The 17897-nt window shown below is 38.3% G+C and overlaps 1 protein-coding gene across 4 annotated transcripts in view; it reads right to left on the bottom strand.

The window, feature by feature from the left end:
• Nucleotides 1-602: 602 nt before the first annotated feature.
• Nucleotides 603-17897, bottom strand: part of TAB2 (TGF-beta activated kinase 1 (MAP3K7) binding protein 2) — a 67041-nt gene continuing 49746 nt past the window's right edge. For all 4 annotated transcript variants that reach the window (XM_055810135.1, XM_055810136.1, XM_027796944.2 and 1 more), the window contains exons 3-7: nucleotides 13451-14963; nucleotides 6947-7107; nucleotides 6206-6299; nucleotides 4814-4894; nucleotides 603-2658 (exon numbers count right to left, since the gene is read on the bottom strand). In XM_055810135.1, coding sequence (XP_055666110.1) covers nucleotides 2513-2658; nucleotides 4814-4894; nucleotides 6206-6299; nucleotides 6947-7107; nucleotides 13451-14963 — 1995 coding nt within the window. In that variant the 3' untranslated portion in view covers nucleotides 603-2512. The remainder of the gene's footprint in view (nucleotides 2659-4813; nucleotides 4895-6205; nucleotides 6300-6946; nucleotides 7108-13450; nucleotides 14964-17897) is intronic.

The following is a 17897-nucleotide window of genomic DNA, read 5'->3' on the forward strand; positions in this document are numbered from 1 at the left end:
TGTAGTTGATCTCTTTATAGATGCCTCCTGAAAGGCTTTTACACAGCATCACTGTGTCTCAGGAAAGCCCAGCTCCACACACCAAATGTCTGTCTAAACAGGGTCCAAGTGGGAAAGACATGTCCAGGAGCACTTCACATCTCATAGCACTATAGTATACACAGCACAAAATACAGTTCAACCATATTAATCATTAAACTGTGCTTACGTTAACAGTACACAAAGTAGATAAACTATTACCTTGGACATAGTGGTTGCCCATTTTGAATCAGAAAAATATTTTTAAAATCATAAACCCTTAAAGCATGAAGTAAAAAGAGCACGTGTCTAGCTTACTAATTATTCATAAAGTGAATGAGTCTCTGGTCAGGACACAATCTTGTCAGTGCAACTTTTCAGAATACATTCCTTACGCTCACAGAATTAGAATTTAACAGAATAATACATGGGAGGAAAGACAAGATTCAACAAAACAAAGGCTTAAATAGAATCTCTGGTGGCAAGAAATCTGCCTACTTTTAATACTATTAACGCTTATTGTTCCGTTGAATATTCTGCTGCTCCACAGCATGGAAAAAACAAACAAATCACAAAACCAAACATTAGAATATAATTTTTTTTTTTAATTTTTATAAATAACTTATCTGTTACAAAGGCAGTTTACCCAGCTAAATCACAAAACCATCAACTCAAGATATCCAAATTAGGTTTTATTAATAAACAGGTAAAAACTGATTTGTCAATCTTCACATAGAACTGCAGATGAAGCTGAAAAACAAGGCCTCATTTTATAAACAAAATGCATTGAATGCAAGTGCTTTGGGTCTACTGCCTAATTACCTGGGATTGGCATTTTCTTCCCACATAAAAAAAAAATGCAAAGCCTTCAAAACAAAGGCCTCTGTGCATTCACATAGATCACTTGTAAAACTCCTAATAAAAGTGTCCACTGGCAAATGTTTACAGTGGGTGACAGTCTACTTTGTCTCTTGCTACATTGTTAGCACTCCCTCCAGCCTCACGCTAAGTGCTGCTACATAATTCTTTGCGTGCCGTCTTTCATGCATACTGTACTGGAATTCCATTTTCTTGATCTTGGTTACGTACATCCCCGATCATGTGAATATTTTCCTTAAAAAAATAGATCATCAAAATAAAGAGATGCTTGAGGTTGCTTCAGTGTTCAAGTCTGTTTGATTTCTCTTTTCCAGCCTTTATTTCAGTTGTCCTAAATATTGCTATCCTTGTTTTCTATAAATATGAGACTTCACCACAAAGTCAGGTTTAGAAACCGGCTGCCAAAACAGGAAAGCATTTAAAGTCCTTGAACAAAGCTGTACGATGCTGCTGCTGTTGATTTTGGCACTGTATGTACTTCCCCAATGAATCTCTCTCCAGGAGTCTGCAAGATACCCAGCAGATGAAGCAAGCTTGAATCAGATGCTGATCTGTTGGTGGGTTGAAAGTTTCTTAGTATAAAGTTTCCTCACACCAGACAAAACGCTACCTTGTGTCACCCACCGTAAAACTCAGTGTACAGAGTGAACTATATGCATAATTCTTCCAACTTTTCCTGCATTTTTACCACGCTGCATCTGCAGGTCTTCACAGATCATCAGCATTTACAAGAGCAATGTACAGAATGAGCAGAGGAAAGCTATTTTGTGCATAGTTTCTTATTAATGCTCTTATTTTAAGGCATTGCTTCTCTCAGATAAAAGCTTAAAAAAAAGGGACATGATCGTGCTTAATCACTTAAAGGGAAAAAAGAAAGTTAACAAAAAGACTATTACACTATACATACAGAAGTACAAGAAAATAATAAAGGTGAAGAAAAGAAATCACTTAAAGCAGGCTCTAGAGCTATGTACAGTAGGAAAAGCTTTGGGGTATTTCACTGTGTGTATTGTACAGACAACGCATGCAGTTTTTCCTTTTCATCTTCAGATGTGATTGTACTGATTTCTGGCTTCACAGAGATGTTTTCAGGGAAGACAAGGCAAAGAGTACCACTGATTTGTGAAGTTCTTCCCTTTATCGAAGGCACTATGTGGCAGCAAACAGTTCAAATAGTTAAACCTTGTTCCTTTTAGATCTCCTCTGTGCATGTAGTGTTTCACTGAAAGCTCTGAAAACAAAAACACTAGCACTCTATTCCTTTCCCCTGTCAAAATTCAGTAGTGACACTGGGGCAGAGAAGAGGATGGGCAACACCCAAGCACTGAACATGGTGTGTGTTACTGGGATACTGGTAATACTGTACATGGTTTAGGCAGCTGGCAACCGAGTCTTTCAGCAGATTACCTTTCAGCCGATCAATTTCAACTGCCTGTGACACAACACTGAGGTATTACTAGCTCTGTGGGCTGACATTTAACATTAGCAAAATACCATCTCGTCACACCTTCAATTTTACAAAATCCCACGCATAAATGCTTTTTTTGCCCCCCAATAACTGGGTAGTTCCTTGTACGTTTGTTATGGTTTTATAGAAGGTAACAGGCCTGTTGGCTCAGAAATGCCTGGGCATTTCACACTGTTCACAGCGATTTAAGGCCGGATGATTTAAAAAAGTACAGGCAGTACAACTCCACTGAGCTCCCTCATCTTCATCTGTGTCTGGAACAGTCTTTGGTGTTTTCACAGTGGACCTCTGATCTGTGACATGAAAGAGATAAGATAAGCAGTTACTAACTAAGAACAGCATGGAAAGAATTTTGAGATGATTTTTTTTTCAGTAACTGAGAACTATCTTGTTCCTCCGAGAGCAGCACAGTTATTGCAAGTGACAGAGGCAGCTTTTTACCACCCCCTTCACTAGAGCTTGATTGTAAGTCAGCCAAATGGCACAAGGTGAAACTATAAAAAGCAAGTTTCCCACCCCTTTGCTCTGCCTTCTTCCCTTTTGGTCTCAGTTCAAAGCTGTTGCATGAAAAGGAGATAAAATTCAGAAATTAATCGGCACAGGAAACACGCACAAGATTTATTAGTCTGAGGTCTATGTAGCAGTCTAAAATTTGTTATGGCAAGAAGTAAGTGCTCTGTAACCTTTTGATATATTTAACATTTTGACCCTAGAATGAGTATTAGCAGTTCTTCCTCAAACCAGATAAGCAGACAGATACATTAAGGAAAAATCAATGGCTAGCTCTGTCATGCTACACTGTAATCCTCCCAAGCATACAAGTGCATCTTTTTGCATGATGTGTTAGACAACAACCTTGAACTAATTTAAGAGAAAAGATGAAGAGATGAAAAAGATAAAAAGAGAGAAAAGTGACTTCAGATTAAGGGTTGCCCATTTAGGCAACTGCAGCAAAGTCTTCCAGACAATTATTTCAAGTGGAAAACATCTCATTAGCAACTAGCCAATGGCAACCACTGCAAAATGACAGCGACAACATCAAGAAGTACCATGCCACTGATCACAACTGCAAAAGAATAATTTTTCATTATTCTGTGAACAGTGATAATTCTTTTTTAAGTCTCAGCCTATAACATAGTTAAGTTAAAACTTAAAAAATAAAATGAACTGAAAACGAAAGTCAATGGAGGACTACGATACAGCAACAATACTTTTTTAAAAAGAAAGATAAAGGATAAGAGGAACTCAAGAGGTTTAGAAACCAGTTGGAGTTAACTTTGCATTTTCAAGATAGGTTTTACCAAATTACTGAACAGTTAAATTTGTGAGTTCCTAGAAGATGAGTTGATGCAAACGTTAAAAACTACTCACAGAAAACGTATTTTAATTTTTTCTTTGCTAGGTTAGTTTTTATTTACTGTAAAGGGAACTATGTAATTGACAGAACTGATAAATTCTTCATGGTTTGGCTGTAAAATGTATCTAATAGGACTTTGCATGGCTTTAACTTCACTCAGTATTTTCACTAACAGCCTGCATAATGATATAGGACAAAAGATTAAAAATCCTTCTAAGGCATGAAGAACAGTATCAGTCTGGAGGACAAGAAAGTCAAATTCACCTAGACCATTTTGAAATACAGAATGGTCAGAAATCTGTAAGATGAGACTGTGTAACAAGTTAACACACACGACAAGGACCAGTCACATACACATCTGTACTATGTGGAGAACAAAGACTGCACAGAAACATCAGTGGATTTGGTCTGCCTACAGGTCGTACCAAGATGCTGTCGCAAACAGTTAATTTCACTCTCTGCTTTATGTAACATGTAAGAATTATTCTGTTTTGTTTGAGATCCCATTAGGGCAAAAGAATGAGTAACATGCAAAACTTAAAAACAAGCAGAATGTTCAAGACTAACAAATTCAGCAATATTGACTGCCCTATTGGGCAGCATTCCTTTCCTCTTCAACTATCTAAAATTGTATTTAACAATAGCCAGAAGAGGCTCTTATGTAAATCATTAATAAAAATTCTACATAGCCAGGAAGTCCAGTCAGGGTAACCAAACTGAGTTATTCTAATACGTAAATAAATCCACTCTTCACCAAGGACAATTATGAAAATTTCACTATTTAAACAAGTTTCACTCATCCCTAAGCAATCTACCTCTCATTAATTTTTAAAAAAAGATGGATGCTTCCATTTACTTAAAACACCTCCCAACGGATTATCCATCTTCAAACATACCCTATTTAATATACTACTTTCCTGAATGCATAAAAAGAGAAGAGCAAATAGAAGTGTATTACTGCCAATACAAATAAAATGCAAGGTTTGTATGCTATTTCACAATCAACATTTAAACTACATTAACAGAATAGAACTTGATATTAGATGCAAACCACATATTAGTATTACATCAAAATTTTACCAGTATAGTACCTTTGGGTTTTGGTGGCACTGGACCAAGAAATCCAATATTATCATAAAAGTTATGAATAGCGCTGGGATTAAAATGTGGTCCTAAAAATAAAAAAAAAAAAAAAAAAGTGAAGCAGTTTTAAAAATAAACTTGGGTAGGAAAGCGTATCAGGTTTTTTTGGCAGTAATTCTGAAACAGAACTACTATTCATTATCACCTTTTGTATCAAGGTGTCAACAGAGACCCAAGTGAGGTATTAGTGATGTCAACAACACTTGAAAATACTTATTGCCCAAAATATGCAATATCAAGTCTGAAACAGAATCCAGCAGAACAAACTCCTTAAATGTATTTTCTTCTGCCACTCTTAAATATTTAACAGCATTTTATTAGTAAATTTTACCTGAGACTTTCTAAATTGTAACTATACGGAAAGATATGTGCTATTTACTATGCAGTATATTATGCTTATATTTAATACTTACAAGGAACTCCTGCCTCCAATTTACTGTAACAGAGATACAAAATCACACGTAATCTGAATATTCTATTTAAGGTCAAGTTTTTAGTGCAGCATTACATTCAAGTACACCTGTCTACTTTCTCCTTATCTGCAGGTACACTGAAGAACTTCCATGGCTTTTGAGCGAACTGATCTAACAGCTCGCTGCTGCTGGAAGTAGAAAGCACTAGCCCCTTCCCTCTCACTATCTCAGTTCTCCCTTCCTGCGCCTCTCCTCACATCAGCTGCAGCAAGCTTTTCCAGCAATGCAACATTTTTTGCTTGGCTAGTGAGCAGAATCAGCTCTGCAAAGGGTCTAAAAAGCTAACACAGAGCCAGAGCACAGTAAGAGAGGGAAGCAGGAAGAGAGAGGGACCTCTTGCTGGCAGCTCTTGAATTGGCTCAGCTGTCTCAATTTCACCCTCACGACCTAAGGCTGCGTCCCTGCAGACAAGGAAAGTGGAAGGAGGAGAGCACACTGGAAGTCAAAACTGTACTTTCTATTTGCTAACTTGAGACGCTGACTGTAATGCAGAAGTGGAAGACAAGAGAGATATTGACACATATGCACAGCTGTATCGCTCACAAAACTACTTCTCCCTCTTCTTTGGTGCTCAAATAATCAGATTCCCGCCCCTCCCCTTACTAAATAAATGGCATCACAAGTTTCTCTCTTCTGAGCAAAGTATGAGATAGAAATGACTGGGATTAGGAAAATCATAAAGCCAACAAAAACAGGCTGAGAAGACAACTACTTCCATGGTTTCACTCAAAATGACATGAAGATTTTGCAAACTGTCTATACATTTATAACAGACACTTCTGATAATTGGATACATGCAGACAGTGAAAGAAGAAAGGAAAGACACACCAACATTTACAGTTGCTGATGTACTAAGATATACTGTACCTCTTGCTTGAAAAAGATCAATCTCTTTGGTTAGGCAATCTATGTCTATCTGCAGCTGTCTGTTACAACTTCTTAACTGTTGCATTTCTTCCAGCTGAAAAAATAAATCTGCCTGTTAGACTAATTTTTCCCATTTTATTGCCAGTTATCGTTCATGCATTGGTAGGCAGCATTTAGTTATTTCAGAAGTGAAGATAAAAAAACAATCTTCCCTAAAAACAGCCTTTTTCTTTTAATCCAAGCGTAATCTTACAAAAAGCTTTCAGACCCACCAAATTCTTCTCTCTCATCAGATTTCAGAGCTGACTGAGCAACTCCAAATTGTAGTCAAAACACAGCCAGTGGTCCACCAGATCAATGGCTGATCTTCTGGCACTGGAAACTGGTGCATTAATCAGCTTCTTTGAGATTGCTATAAGCATGAAGACCAAAAAACACTTTGTGTGGAAAGCAGTATGGAGTATTAAGTTGTAGTCTGAAAGGTTAAAAAGGACTACCAGGTCAAACCTTTTGTGACTACCTTTAAAAGCAACACTTCACAAAGCAATTAGTGAACTGGAAGTCTGTGGTTAAATAATGCACATTTAGTCTTTACTCTAAATGACACTGTTTACCAGTTTAATTCTAGCTACACTGCCTGTCACTATTATGTTGTCAGCATACAAGGAACTGTTCCTTTAATTTATTGTGACAGACCACACTTGTGGTTTAGGTTTATAGCCTACAGACGTTTCAACTTACTGATGGAATTTGGGAAACAGAATTCGATCTTTTCAGGCGCCTTCGTGTTAGATTATTCTCCATTTCATTGACTTCTGATTTTAGTTTATCCAACTTTTTCTTTTGAATCTCAAGTTCTCGTTGAAGTCGCTCCATCCTCGCCTTCTGGTGTACCAGTAAAGCTGCAATACATAAAGTCCCATTTTATCTACTTTATTACCCTTCACATGGCAACATCAGATAAAGATGAAAGTTAGTATTCTTTTGGGAAAATACAAAAACATTGCTACAGATTGCCTTTCCATTCTCCTTACAAGAAGATCTCTGCCACAGGAAAGAAAATGTTGTATTTTTCAAAACAGCACAAATCAATTACAGATAACAAGCAAATACAATGCGAAAGTCACACAATGTAACAGATGACCATAGAAAATTTAGCTGTGATCTGTAAAAATCTTTCAAAACCCCAACCAATCTACAGGAATGACTACCAGAAACCAAACCCAAATGTTTCCTTGCATTGTATTCAGCCCAACCATTGTAGAACAGGTAGTATGAAGAGGATTTCAGAGAGACAGCTGCAATACAGAATACTATATATGCCAGATAAGCATCAAGATTTTGATTTTTACTGCTATTTGGATTGGAACATAATCCAATGTTCTTGTCATTGCAGGAGACACCAAATGAAACACAGAAAGTACTACAAGTAATACCACTGGCAAACATCAGTTATATTTATCGCAGAGGCTGGATTGTATGCCATTTTATCCCTAAACTCTGGTGCCGAACCATTAGGTCAGCTTCTAATTTCTAACACTGCTTACTATTTGTAAAGAAAATGGCATGAGGAGACCTAATTTAAAAATGGTGAAATGTGAAATTAACATTTAAACCACAGCTTTTAAAGGTCTAAAGAACATAAGCAGCCGAAGATGCAATCAAATTCATACAATTTAAGTAGTTTATTTCATTGAAGGTATATTATTAAGTATCACCATGCAGGCAGATAACACTGCTCAAAGCAATTATCACCTTCTATAAAAATGGAGAATTATTTCATTAAATAAACCCAACAATTATTTCAACTTCTGCACAACCACTCATTCATCCATGAAATTACTAACACATATAAACTAAGATCAGTTTCACAGACCACGGACACCTTTATAGCACTGAGAAAATTTTAAAATACCTTGTTATTGCTACTTTTTTTATAAAGATTGAATTTGCCTCAGAAGTGTTTAAGCAAAACTCTGGCTGGAACATGATGTTTAATTCACCACGATTTCTTCAAGTACTAAAAAGTCAGAACCACTCAAATTTGGTTGGTTAGGTTTCCTGAGTAGTAGTAAAGGAAAAAATGGCACACCAAAAAGATACAGCTTTCCACATCTTTGGCAAGCAGAACTGCTCTCTGCTGCAATTCCTGCCTGTTCATTCATTCACACATCATATTTTGTCTTCCAGAGGTTCTTCAAAAGGAACAACCATGCCAAACTATTTTTGTACAGTGTAACAGAGCTGCAAGGCCTTACTGAGATTCAGCCTAGGCTTTTGAGTCACTTGTGTTAAAAAGATACCGAGATGACAAAGGTGCTTGAGCTTCTGCTTGATTTTGTTCAATTTAGAAACGTCTACATAAACAGGCATCTACACTGGGGGCAGCCCCTGGTCACACTACAGTTGCAGCTGTGCTCACATGCAATATAAAAATATAGTAACTGACATGGCGGGATAACAATTTTTGTTGAAGACTTGGGATCATCAGGTAAGCAGCCTCAAAAGACTCCCTCCCCTGTTGACAAGCCTTCTAGAAACAGCTGAAAACTTCTTCCCATTTATGAACTCCAGGAATTACAAATGTAGCTACAACTATAAAGAAAGGAAATCAAATTCTACTTTGCAGAGAGAGTACAAGCCCTTTTTCCTTCTACACTTTATTTCCACTTTTAGATAGTCCTAATTTTCATTACCTTGGTATTACTGCTGAGGCAACGCCTCGAAGCCCGGGTTATTGGTACTTGACCTGCAGGAACACAGCTTTGCTCTACCAACCAGACTCAGAACTCTTCAGACCTGTCTAACTGTGGATGCAGGCTGTTGGTGAGCAGCAAGTATGCTGGGTGTGAAAAGCGAGGAAGACTGCTATCACAGTTACCTCCAGGATGCATGACATGGCCTCAAGGGTAAGTCTAGCATCTCTGGAGGACTTTGCCCTGGCTTTAAGTGTTGGCTTTCACATAGAATTTGGTAGTTTTGCTTAAATACCATTTTAACAGCTGTAGGAAAAAACAAGGTGGGGAAAACAAAAATCTCCCCATATTCCACTGCAGTATTTATTAATGAAAAACAGAATTTAAGTATTCAGCTCCCTCTAGTGTTGACCAGAGCAACTGAAAACGCTAAGAAAAATGCCGCACACTTCTGAATCTAATGCAATTCAGCTACTAGATCTCATTTACACTTAATGGACTTTTTGATAACCCTGTGCTTCTTGCACAAAGGAAATTCCACCTACGCAGACTCTACACAGATTAATCTGGAGTACAAGCCAGAAATCCTCACGCTTGCACTTGTTTATTCAGACATCCTTAAAAAGCAGCTGTTTACTGTAATCATCCTAGCAAAAGTACAAAGGTTGCCTCCTTGACTCGTCATTATTGTACCACAACCAGAACAGATTTCATGTTCAACTTTTTAATGATGTGCAAACAGGGTATTATGCACATTCAATTTTTTCAGCTTCTGCATGTTCACATTCAGCTGATTGGCAAGAACAGTACGGCAAATGCCACCGCTTCCTTTGACATTCAAAGTGCACATTTTCCACAAAAATGCTGCAAATCATTATAGTTCAGTCATTTAATATGCATTTAATACGCAATTTCAAGAGTTCACATTGATTTTTTTCTCCCCTCCCTTTCCAAAATTCTTTTCATTTAATTTTTTGAAGTGTCACTCAAAAGTGGGACCTGATATACACAGCCAAATAGAAAGCTGTATTTTTTTTCTTAAATCATGTGATGTTAAGGGCTTAAGGCCCCTTGGAGGATGGGGCACAGCTGTATCTCGTTCAAGTTGTGTGGGTGGTTTTCTTGGTTTTTTTAAACATCTACAAGGACTGGTTAGTATTTTAAGAAGTTTGTTTCCTGGAGCTTTTTCTCTTTCTGAAAATTTTAAAGAGCTCCAGGAAACCAAAGCAAGAAATGTACAAAATGTCTAATTACCAAACTGATTTATCAATTAACATATTTAAACCACAGAACTGCTAAGTAAAAATACATCCACATACATACCTATTATTGGTACTAATGATCAACTCTATGCATATGACCTCCTGACCAAGTTAAAGAAAACGTGAACAAATCAGACAAAAGCCAAGTTGTACTGAACTAAGGGACTTAAGCTCTCTAGTATAAAAACATAGATAATAAAGATTTTATTACACAATTATGTATTTTCTTGATAGGATGCCTGCCCATTATACAGCCAAAAACCTATACACAGAGCGAGCAACTTATAACTGTTTAGCCTCACTACTCAACATATGACTGCATGCACTGTGAGCGTATATCACAACAACATTCTGAGTACAAATTTTTCAGTTTCTAACAGGATTTCACTGGTTTTCATCTGTAAGACACTTTATACTAAATTGCATATTGAAATCTTAGGTGATTGCATCATTAATAAAATTACATTAGAAATTGAAATCTCTGCTAAGTAATGAGAAATGATACTCCTGTACGCGCAGAGAACTGACACTAAATAGATTAGCATAAAAAAATGCATCCTTCTTTGGCTGTCCTCTTGGGCACATGCACCTAGCAGTATTTTTCTCACAGCATTATTAATTCTTACTGACTTTAGTAGTGGATGAGTAGTCTCAACGTTTCTACAAGCAAGTCCGCAGTATCTCAAATTGGAACTCCCGAAAATATTCTGAGAAGTGTGGTGACAGTGAGTTTCTTAGCATCACAAAGTCAGTGGAGGAGATACAACCTAGCACTCCCGGGTGACCACGCTGATTTTATCTGAGCAGTACCCTACTCCTTTTCATGTCATATAACCTCCAGTTCTGACAGCAAACAAAGAGATCTGTGCCCGTCTTCTACTAGCCACTGTGACTTACTTGAGAGGAAAACCAGAAATCTAATCATGGAAGATGACTGGAGTGCTTACACACACCATAACTGAAGTAAAGCTTCTTAGGTGGCAGGCAGAAGCACTTGCAGATAGGCTCAACGGGACTTCTATTCTCCTGGGTTGGACCACGCACATAAATGTATTTCACCAGAACAAAGTAAAGGAAATCCCTTTTGACAACAAAGCAACTCCACCTTCCACATTTCTTCTACCCCAAGCCAGTTTCAGTTCTCCCTGCCAAGATAAGGAGCATTCTGGGCAGAAACGGAAAAGCTGATAAAAATACAGTTTTCTCTAATCATGGCCGGAGGAACTACTCACCTGTTCTGACTAAAATTAAAGTGAGATAAGCACCTAGCATGAAAGGTTTTGTGCACAGTCTAGATAAATTATAAGCAGCATAGAACATGGCCTCACAATGGAAAGCATCAAGTAACTCAAATCCCTTTCAGTATGTAACAGAAAAACACACCTATAAAAGTTTTTATAAGCAATAACTAGGACTGCCAGACATCAAGATCATACAAGTCTATCACACACTCCTCAACTTTCCAAAGATTAAATAGTTACAAAAACTTTAAAAAAAAAATATTGCACTTGTTGCAGCAGAAATGGAACAACATCATGCCAGAAATCCCAAACGCTTCTGAATGTAAAGAACCTCAGAAGCATGACTGTATGAACTAGTGAAGGACACAGAAAGATGGTGTTTCCCTAAGGTCCCTAAAGCTGCACCAGCCCACATCATGCATGTACACTTCACCTGAAAACTGCGTCTATGTCTTGGCTTCAGGAACAACTGGGCTCCACAGCAGGTATGAGCCAGTCGACACTTTTGAATTCTAGGCTGCATAGCAGAAACAGACATTGCAAGGTCACCCCAGCTCGATAAACTGGATGCTGATACCCACAGCCTGTTGAGATTATGCAGGAATTGTGCAGGATTGCGCAGGAAGACAGATTACAGCAGCCATCACTACCAGGGGTACAAGTAATTAAAAGCTAGACCTGATAGAAGTCAGTCCCATCAGAAAGACAGAACAGGATAAGGGGACACTCTTCCCAACAGGTACCTAAAATGCAGAATGCTTGGAAAGCAAGTTCATGATCTAGAAGAATATTTAGAGCCTAAGGACAAGATTTCGATTGCTTACTTTCTGGGTATCTACAGTCTTCTAGAACAGCCATTCAAGTCTCTCTTCAGATTAAGGAAAGGGAATACCACTTCTGGAGGGCTACTTATTTTGCTTATCTACAGATTAATATGTTTCTGAAGTTCTTTAAACTCTCCACTGATTATGCAAAACTGCCTAGGATGATCTGGTTTTTTGGTTGTGACACCTACCCTTTTAGACACTTGAGTTAGGATGGATTATTCTCTCACCAAAGGTATAATTACATCCAGACATACTGCACAAGCTACAATCAGTTATTTACTTCATTACTGTAGGACTCCAGATAAAGACTAGGTTTCCAGTGTCCTGATCACTGTACTTACTTTTACAAACCAAAATGGCTAAATTAATCTAAAGAATGTTTAGAACTGTCTTGGAACAAGCCAGTTTAACAACATCGAATTGTTCGCTAAGTCCAAAGAGGACCAATGAGGTCCAAGACAAATATTTTGACAACCCACCCTGAACACTACTTAAGTATCCTAAGACTCATTCACCATCTTTATCCAAAAGTCCACGAGGGTTAATAAACCATCAAGTTGGTAATAAAAGCATGCAAAAACATAGAAATAGAAGAAAAAGATTAACAGGTCGGGTTGCCACATCATCTCTTTGAAGTTTTACCCTCCCATTACCACTGATGCTTTAAAATAGCTTTCTTTGGTGTGGCAGTCCTTCTCCTATTTTCAAACATAACATAAGTATCAATATTTTAAGCATTTTATTGTCAGGCCAACACTTCGTCCCACTAATTGCTTTTGAAGTCTGCTTTTCTTGCTTCTTAAATAATACTCACAAAAAGAAAAATGGGAACATTATCCAGTGGAAACAGTATCTCAACTGATTCAAAAATCTGCCAGTAGACTTGTAACTTTAAATCATTATGACAAATCGAACAAGCTTACATGTTTCTTTCAGAACAACAAAAAAATGAAGATGCTATGACTCCACTTCATTAAGCAGATAACATATCTACTTAAGACAAACAGAAGAATTATTTCCAAGTATTTAGTTGCATGTCTTTCCCATATAAAGAAATCTATGATTTGCTTATAAAGCTTTTTTATTTATTTAGGAAATGCTCATGAATGCTAAAGTTGAAGATACAGTATTAACATCACAAAGGTTATCAACGGCTTCCTGCTCTGTACTGAACTGACAACCTGGTTGAAATCTCTACTATTTATATTAAGAATATTACCTTGCGTGTAGGCAGCATCATCAGATCCCATACTCAATTTCCGTGCATCACTGATCCTATCCACATGTGCTAAAACAGGGTCAGTAAGATGCTGGATACCCTCTGGTTCAACATAGTGATCAGGAAGGTTTAGAAGGTTTGTAGGTTCAAAGGTTGGGGACACTACCCCTGGGGAAACTGCAGGGGGCTTATTTGGAGAAACTGTAATTTTAAAAGTATATTTTGTGTTAGGTTGCGTAACCACCACTCGAGGAGAGGTTGCAGTGGTGCTGTTGCCCACTGCTCGACTCTTGGGTGGATGGTGATGAATAAATGCAGGACCCATGCTTACTTGACCAGACATATTCCTAGAAGTGGCAGATACTCCAGGATTTGTTGATATGAAAAGCGTGGGCTGGTTCCGAACAACTTGATCATCTCCTGTTGTGGCATTTGCTGAAATGTAGACCTTGGGCTGACCGCGTGTGATCACTTCATCAGTATTTGGAGGACTGGCCGATATGTAAACAGTGGGTTGACTTCTACTTAATGTCTGGCTGTTGAGGGAAGAGGAAGTAGCGGAGGTGCGAGGGCCAGTTGAACGCAACTTAGAAGAACTGTTTCTTTGTGGTGGTTCAAGTTTGATTTCAATTTGGTTTTTGCGAGGTCCTGTGGATATATTCTGAATGTTGTATTGGCTATGAGCAGAGGATTGTGAGCTACCAGATGAATGAATCATAGGTGCTTGTGGAGTTGTAGGAGAACTGATAGGCATATAGACATGAGAAGTCTGGTGGCCTTGCTGATTTGCCTGCGTTGAGTGTTGCGATGAGGTATGTGGCGTAGTACTGGATGTAGGAAGAGTAGTCCAGGGACTTGGCTGCGAAGGCTGGTAGGCTTGCTGAGGATGCATGGGATTAAACTGAGATGCCCAGCCTGGCTGCTGCTGTGTCTGTCGAGTGGTACCACTAGGAGCTGTGATGTAAGGCCTAATATAGATAGAATTTCCCTGTGGACTGTTAAGTACAGGAGGAGGTACACCATGTATGTGCAAAGATGTAGGGGTATTGCGACCAGGCTGAATATTTGGGGCTAAAGTTACCATAATGGGGTTGAATCTGGGTGTTTGTTGAGACAAGTTAGACACTCCTTTGCTGCCTAGGTGAAATCCAAGATGCTGCCCTGGATTAGAAGTACTAACTGTATTGGCCATTCCAAAGACGTTAAATCCTTGCGGAACCTGCGCAGGTGCTGTCTGTGGTTCCTGCTGAAACAGTTCATTGTTGGACTGACTGGTTTGAAGGTGTCCATCACTAACGCTGTGAGATAGAGTCCTACTTCCATTCATTCTACCTCCTTCTCTTCCATGGTGATACACGTTCTGTGACTGCAAATCCAAATTAAGAGATGTCATGTGATTTCGTAGTCCAGGAATCCCAGAATCATCCGAAAAACCTAGGTCTCCTTCACCGTAGAGATACTTTGTGCTCTCCTGAGAGAGAACTGCACAACAGGCATCCAAATTATTGTTATTCTACAAGAGAGAAATGAAAGTTTGACATTACTGAGAAAATCCCATCACAGTTAGATATATATGCACCCAATCATCATTGAACAATTAACAAGGTAGCATCAAACAGAAAGCTTTAGGTGGTTGGCTAGCATAGCTGCTACACATTCACAAGGGGCTTGCATGTGAAGTTTACTATTTTGAGAACAGTGACTCAGTCACTGGCACCAAGGCCGGAGGTCTGCACTGCTGCTGAAGCAATGACAGGGAGATCTTGGACCTTGACAAGCGAACATCATGCAGTACGATACACCTTGGATGAATAGTTCTCCTATTCCTTCTCAATTTCAGAACGATCTTCAGCAATGACCAAGTCTCTGGCTTGAGGGGGAAAATGACAGAAGGAATGGATTCACAGCACCATATTACTGGTTAATAACTTAAAAATAAAAGCAAAATACATGTTCATTTTAAAATGTTTTCCCAAACATTTCAATACCAGTTATACATTACCTCCTGCTGAAAATGGAAAGTTAATCTTACATAGAGAAAAACATTAATAAAAAAAAAAATCATGCTGACCCAAGGAGTTGTACATGACTTCAGAAGAAATGTAAAAATTCAGTTTAAACAAATAGAGCAGGATTACTCATTTGCAAGATGAAACTGTTAATGGAAAGCCCAGGGGATATTTGTATTTTCATTGTAAAACACTGCTTGCAAAGCTTTTAAATACTCACATTTGTACAAAGTTCCTTTATAAAACCTGTAACAGGATGACTTCGAACAAAACCCACAACCTAGCTAATTTCTTTTTAAGAACATTTCAGAAGCAAACCACTAATCCCTCACTGTTCTTTTACCACATGTTCAGTAATACTGTACTTGGATCTTCCCAATTCAGTTTCCTACATAAGGACTTTCAGAAAAGATTGAACATGCATCAGTGGCATAGTTTCTTAATACCGTGCTCTGTTCATACGGCTTTTCTTACAGATACCCCACCATACCCCCAACCTCCCAAGAAATAAAGGTTAATACTTTCAGCCAGAAGAGCACCTGTTGAGGCCCAGATATTATTAAAACGAAATAGGTGTCAAATTCATCCAGCACACAGAAATGAGTACTAGAAAGAATGCATACAGTCAAGGAAAACAACTGCATATGCCAAGTAGTAACATTATCAGTTAGTTAAAGAATAATACAAGCACAATAAATCGATCCATGCTACATGCTTTGTGCCAAGTTATTTTTGTCAAACTAGCAGACAGGAGTTTTCATCCTTCAACCAGGATACGAGGTCATAAAGAATGCTGTGCAGACACAGCAAGACTGTCTCTACATTACACATTTAAAAAAAAAAAAAAAAAAGAAAGGACAGACTTAACAGAAGTGGGAGAGGGATGACAAAGCTAAACTCCACCCACAAGACCAAAACTGTGTTCATACAGTCCAGAGGCAGTTCTGAATTTAAAAAAAAATAAAAATAAAATCCCTCAAAAAAACCTATCCACAAAAACTTTTCAAATACCAGGATTCCCTAAAGGCTATCTGACTAGCCAGCTATATATAAGGATTATTGCAAGAAGTCTTGAAAGATATCAAAATGGATCAAATTGATACTATGCATACTGGCTCTAGTTTGGAGTAAGCACTGGAGGGCAAAGTAATCAAGTTAGTAGTGAAGAAAGGAACCACACACAGACAGAACAGTGGGTAAGAAAAGATAAGAACATAGCCTTGTATTTGTTGCAAAGGAGACAAGGGAGCCAGAAAAGGGAAAAAGATAGGATGCCACAGAAAAACAAGCTAGAAAGATTTTAAAGGCAGATTTTGCATGAACTTAAGTGAATTAAAATTATTAACAGAAAGGCCAAAAATACCAAACCAAAAAGGAACAGGCCAAGCTTGCAAGGCCCTTACATTCAGCTTGAATGCATTTCTTAGGACAATTTTTTTTCTTTTTTAAGACTGCATCCAATCAATTCCAAAATTTCAGTGACGTCAATGAGCAAATTGGAGAACTCAAAGGGGAAACGGGGGCACATGGAACCCCTGGCATCTTCTGGCTGGCAGAGGCAGAGTTTCAACCGCTTCTAGCTCTTTATAGATCAGAGAACCGGTTGATGGCAGAACTGAGCATATTCCAGCAAAACAATACCCCTCATCTTAGCTCTGCCCATGTCCCAATTGAGTTTAAAATGTTGGCACCCTGAAAGAGAAAGAAAAAAAAAGAAAGAATAAGAATGTTGGAGGGAAATGAGGAAGCAAGGAGAGGATGTAGACTTGAGGAGCAGGTAGTTACAGAATGCTCCAGACCAAAAAAAAAAAAAAAACCAAAAAAAACCCCCAAAACAAAAGGGGACAATGTCCACAGACTGGGGACACTGCAGTGACTCCTTTAAATGAGGAGAAGGGGACAGCTGAATGCAGGAGGCTTGTTGGGAAGAATGGAGGGATGCAAAACTTTTCAGGAACATTCAGTGCTGTCAGTCCAAGAAAGCAATAAAACTTTTTACTCCCCTAGATTACACAGGTTTAAGTTGCATCTTGTTAAGATTTTTGATGGTCCTCTGTTTTTAGCATACCAGATACTGGCTATTCACCTCAACATATTTGCATACTCTGTTTATCCTTAAGTTTTCCATTATAAGCATATAATGCTATAAACCTCCCTTTGAAAACAAGCTGAAAGTGTTTTGCTACAAAAATTCAAGGAGGAGGACTTAAGCATCTAGAGTTTTCCTGTACAATTCACAGTGATCCAAAGAAACTTTCTTGTTAAGAAAACCTCTTGGCAGTAGTATTATGAACTGTGTAACTGCTTAAACTCTCAGGTTCTCTCCTGGGATACCTTACACTTTCTGGTTTAAAACCAACCTCATTCTGACACGTTTGCACGTCAGGTACTGTGGGGGCAAGGCAAACCCGCCATTTCTTATACCTGAGAATGTCCTT

The sequence above is a fragment of the Falco peregrinus genome, chromosome 7, assembly GCF_023634155.1.
Source record: "Falco peregrinus isolate bFalPer1 chromosome 7, bFalPer1.pri, whole genome shotgun sequence".
Lineage (NCBI taxonomy): Eukaryota > Metazoa > Chordata > Aves > Falconiformes > Falconidae > Falco > Falco peregrinus.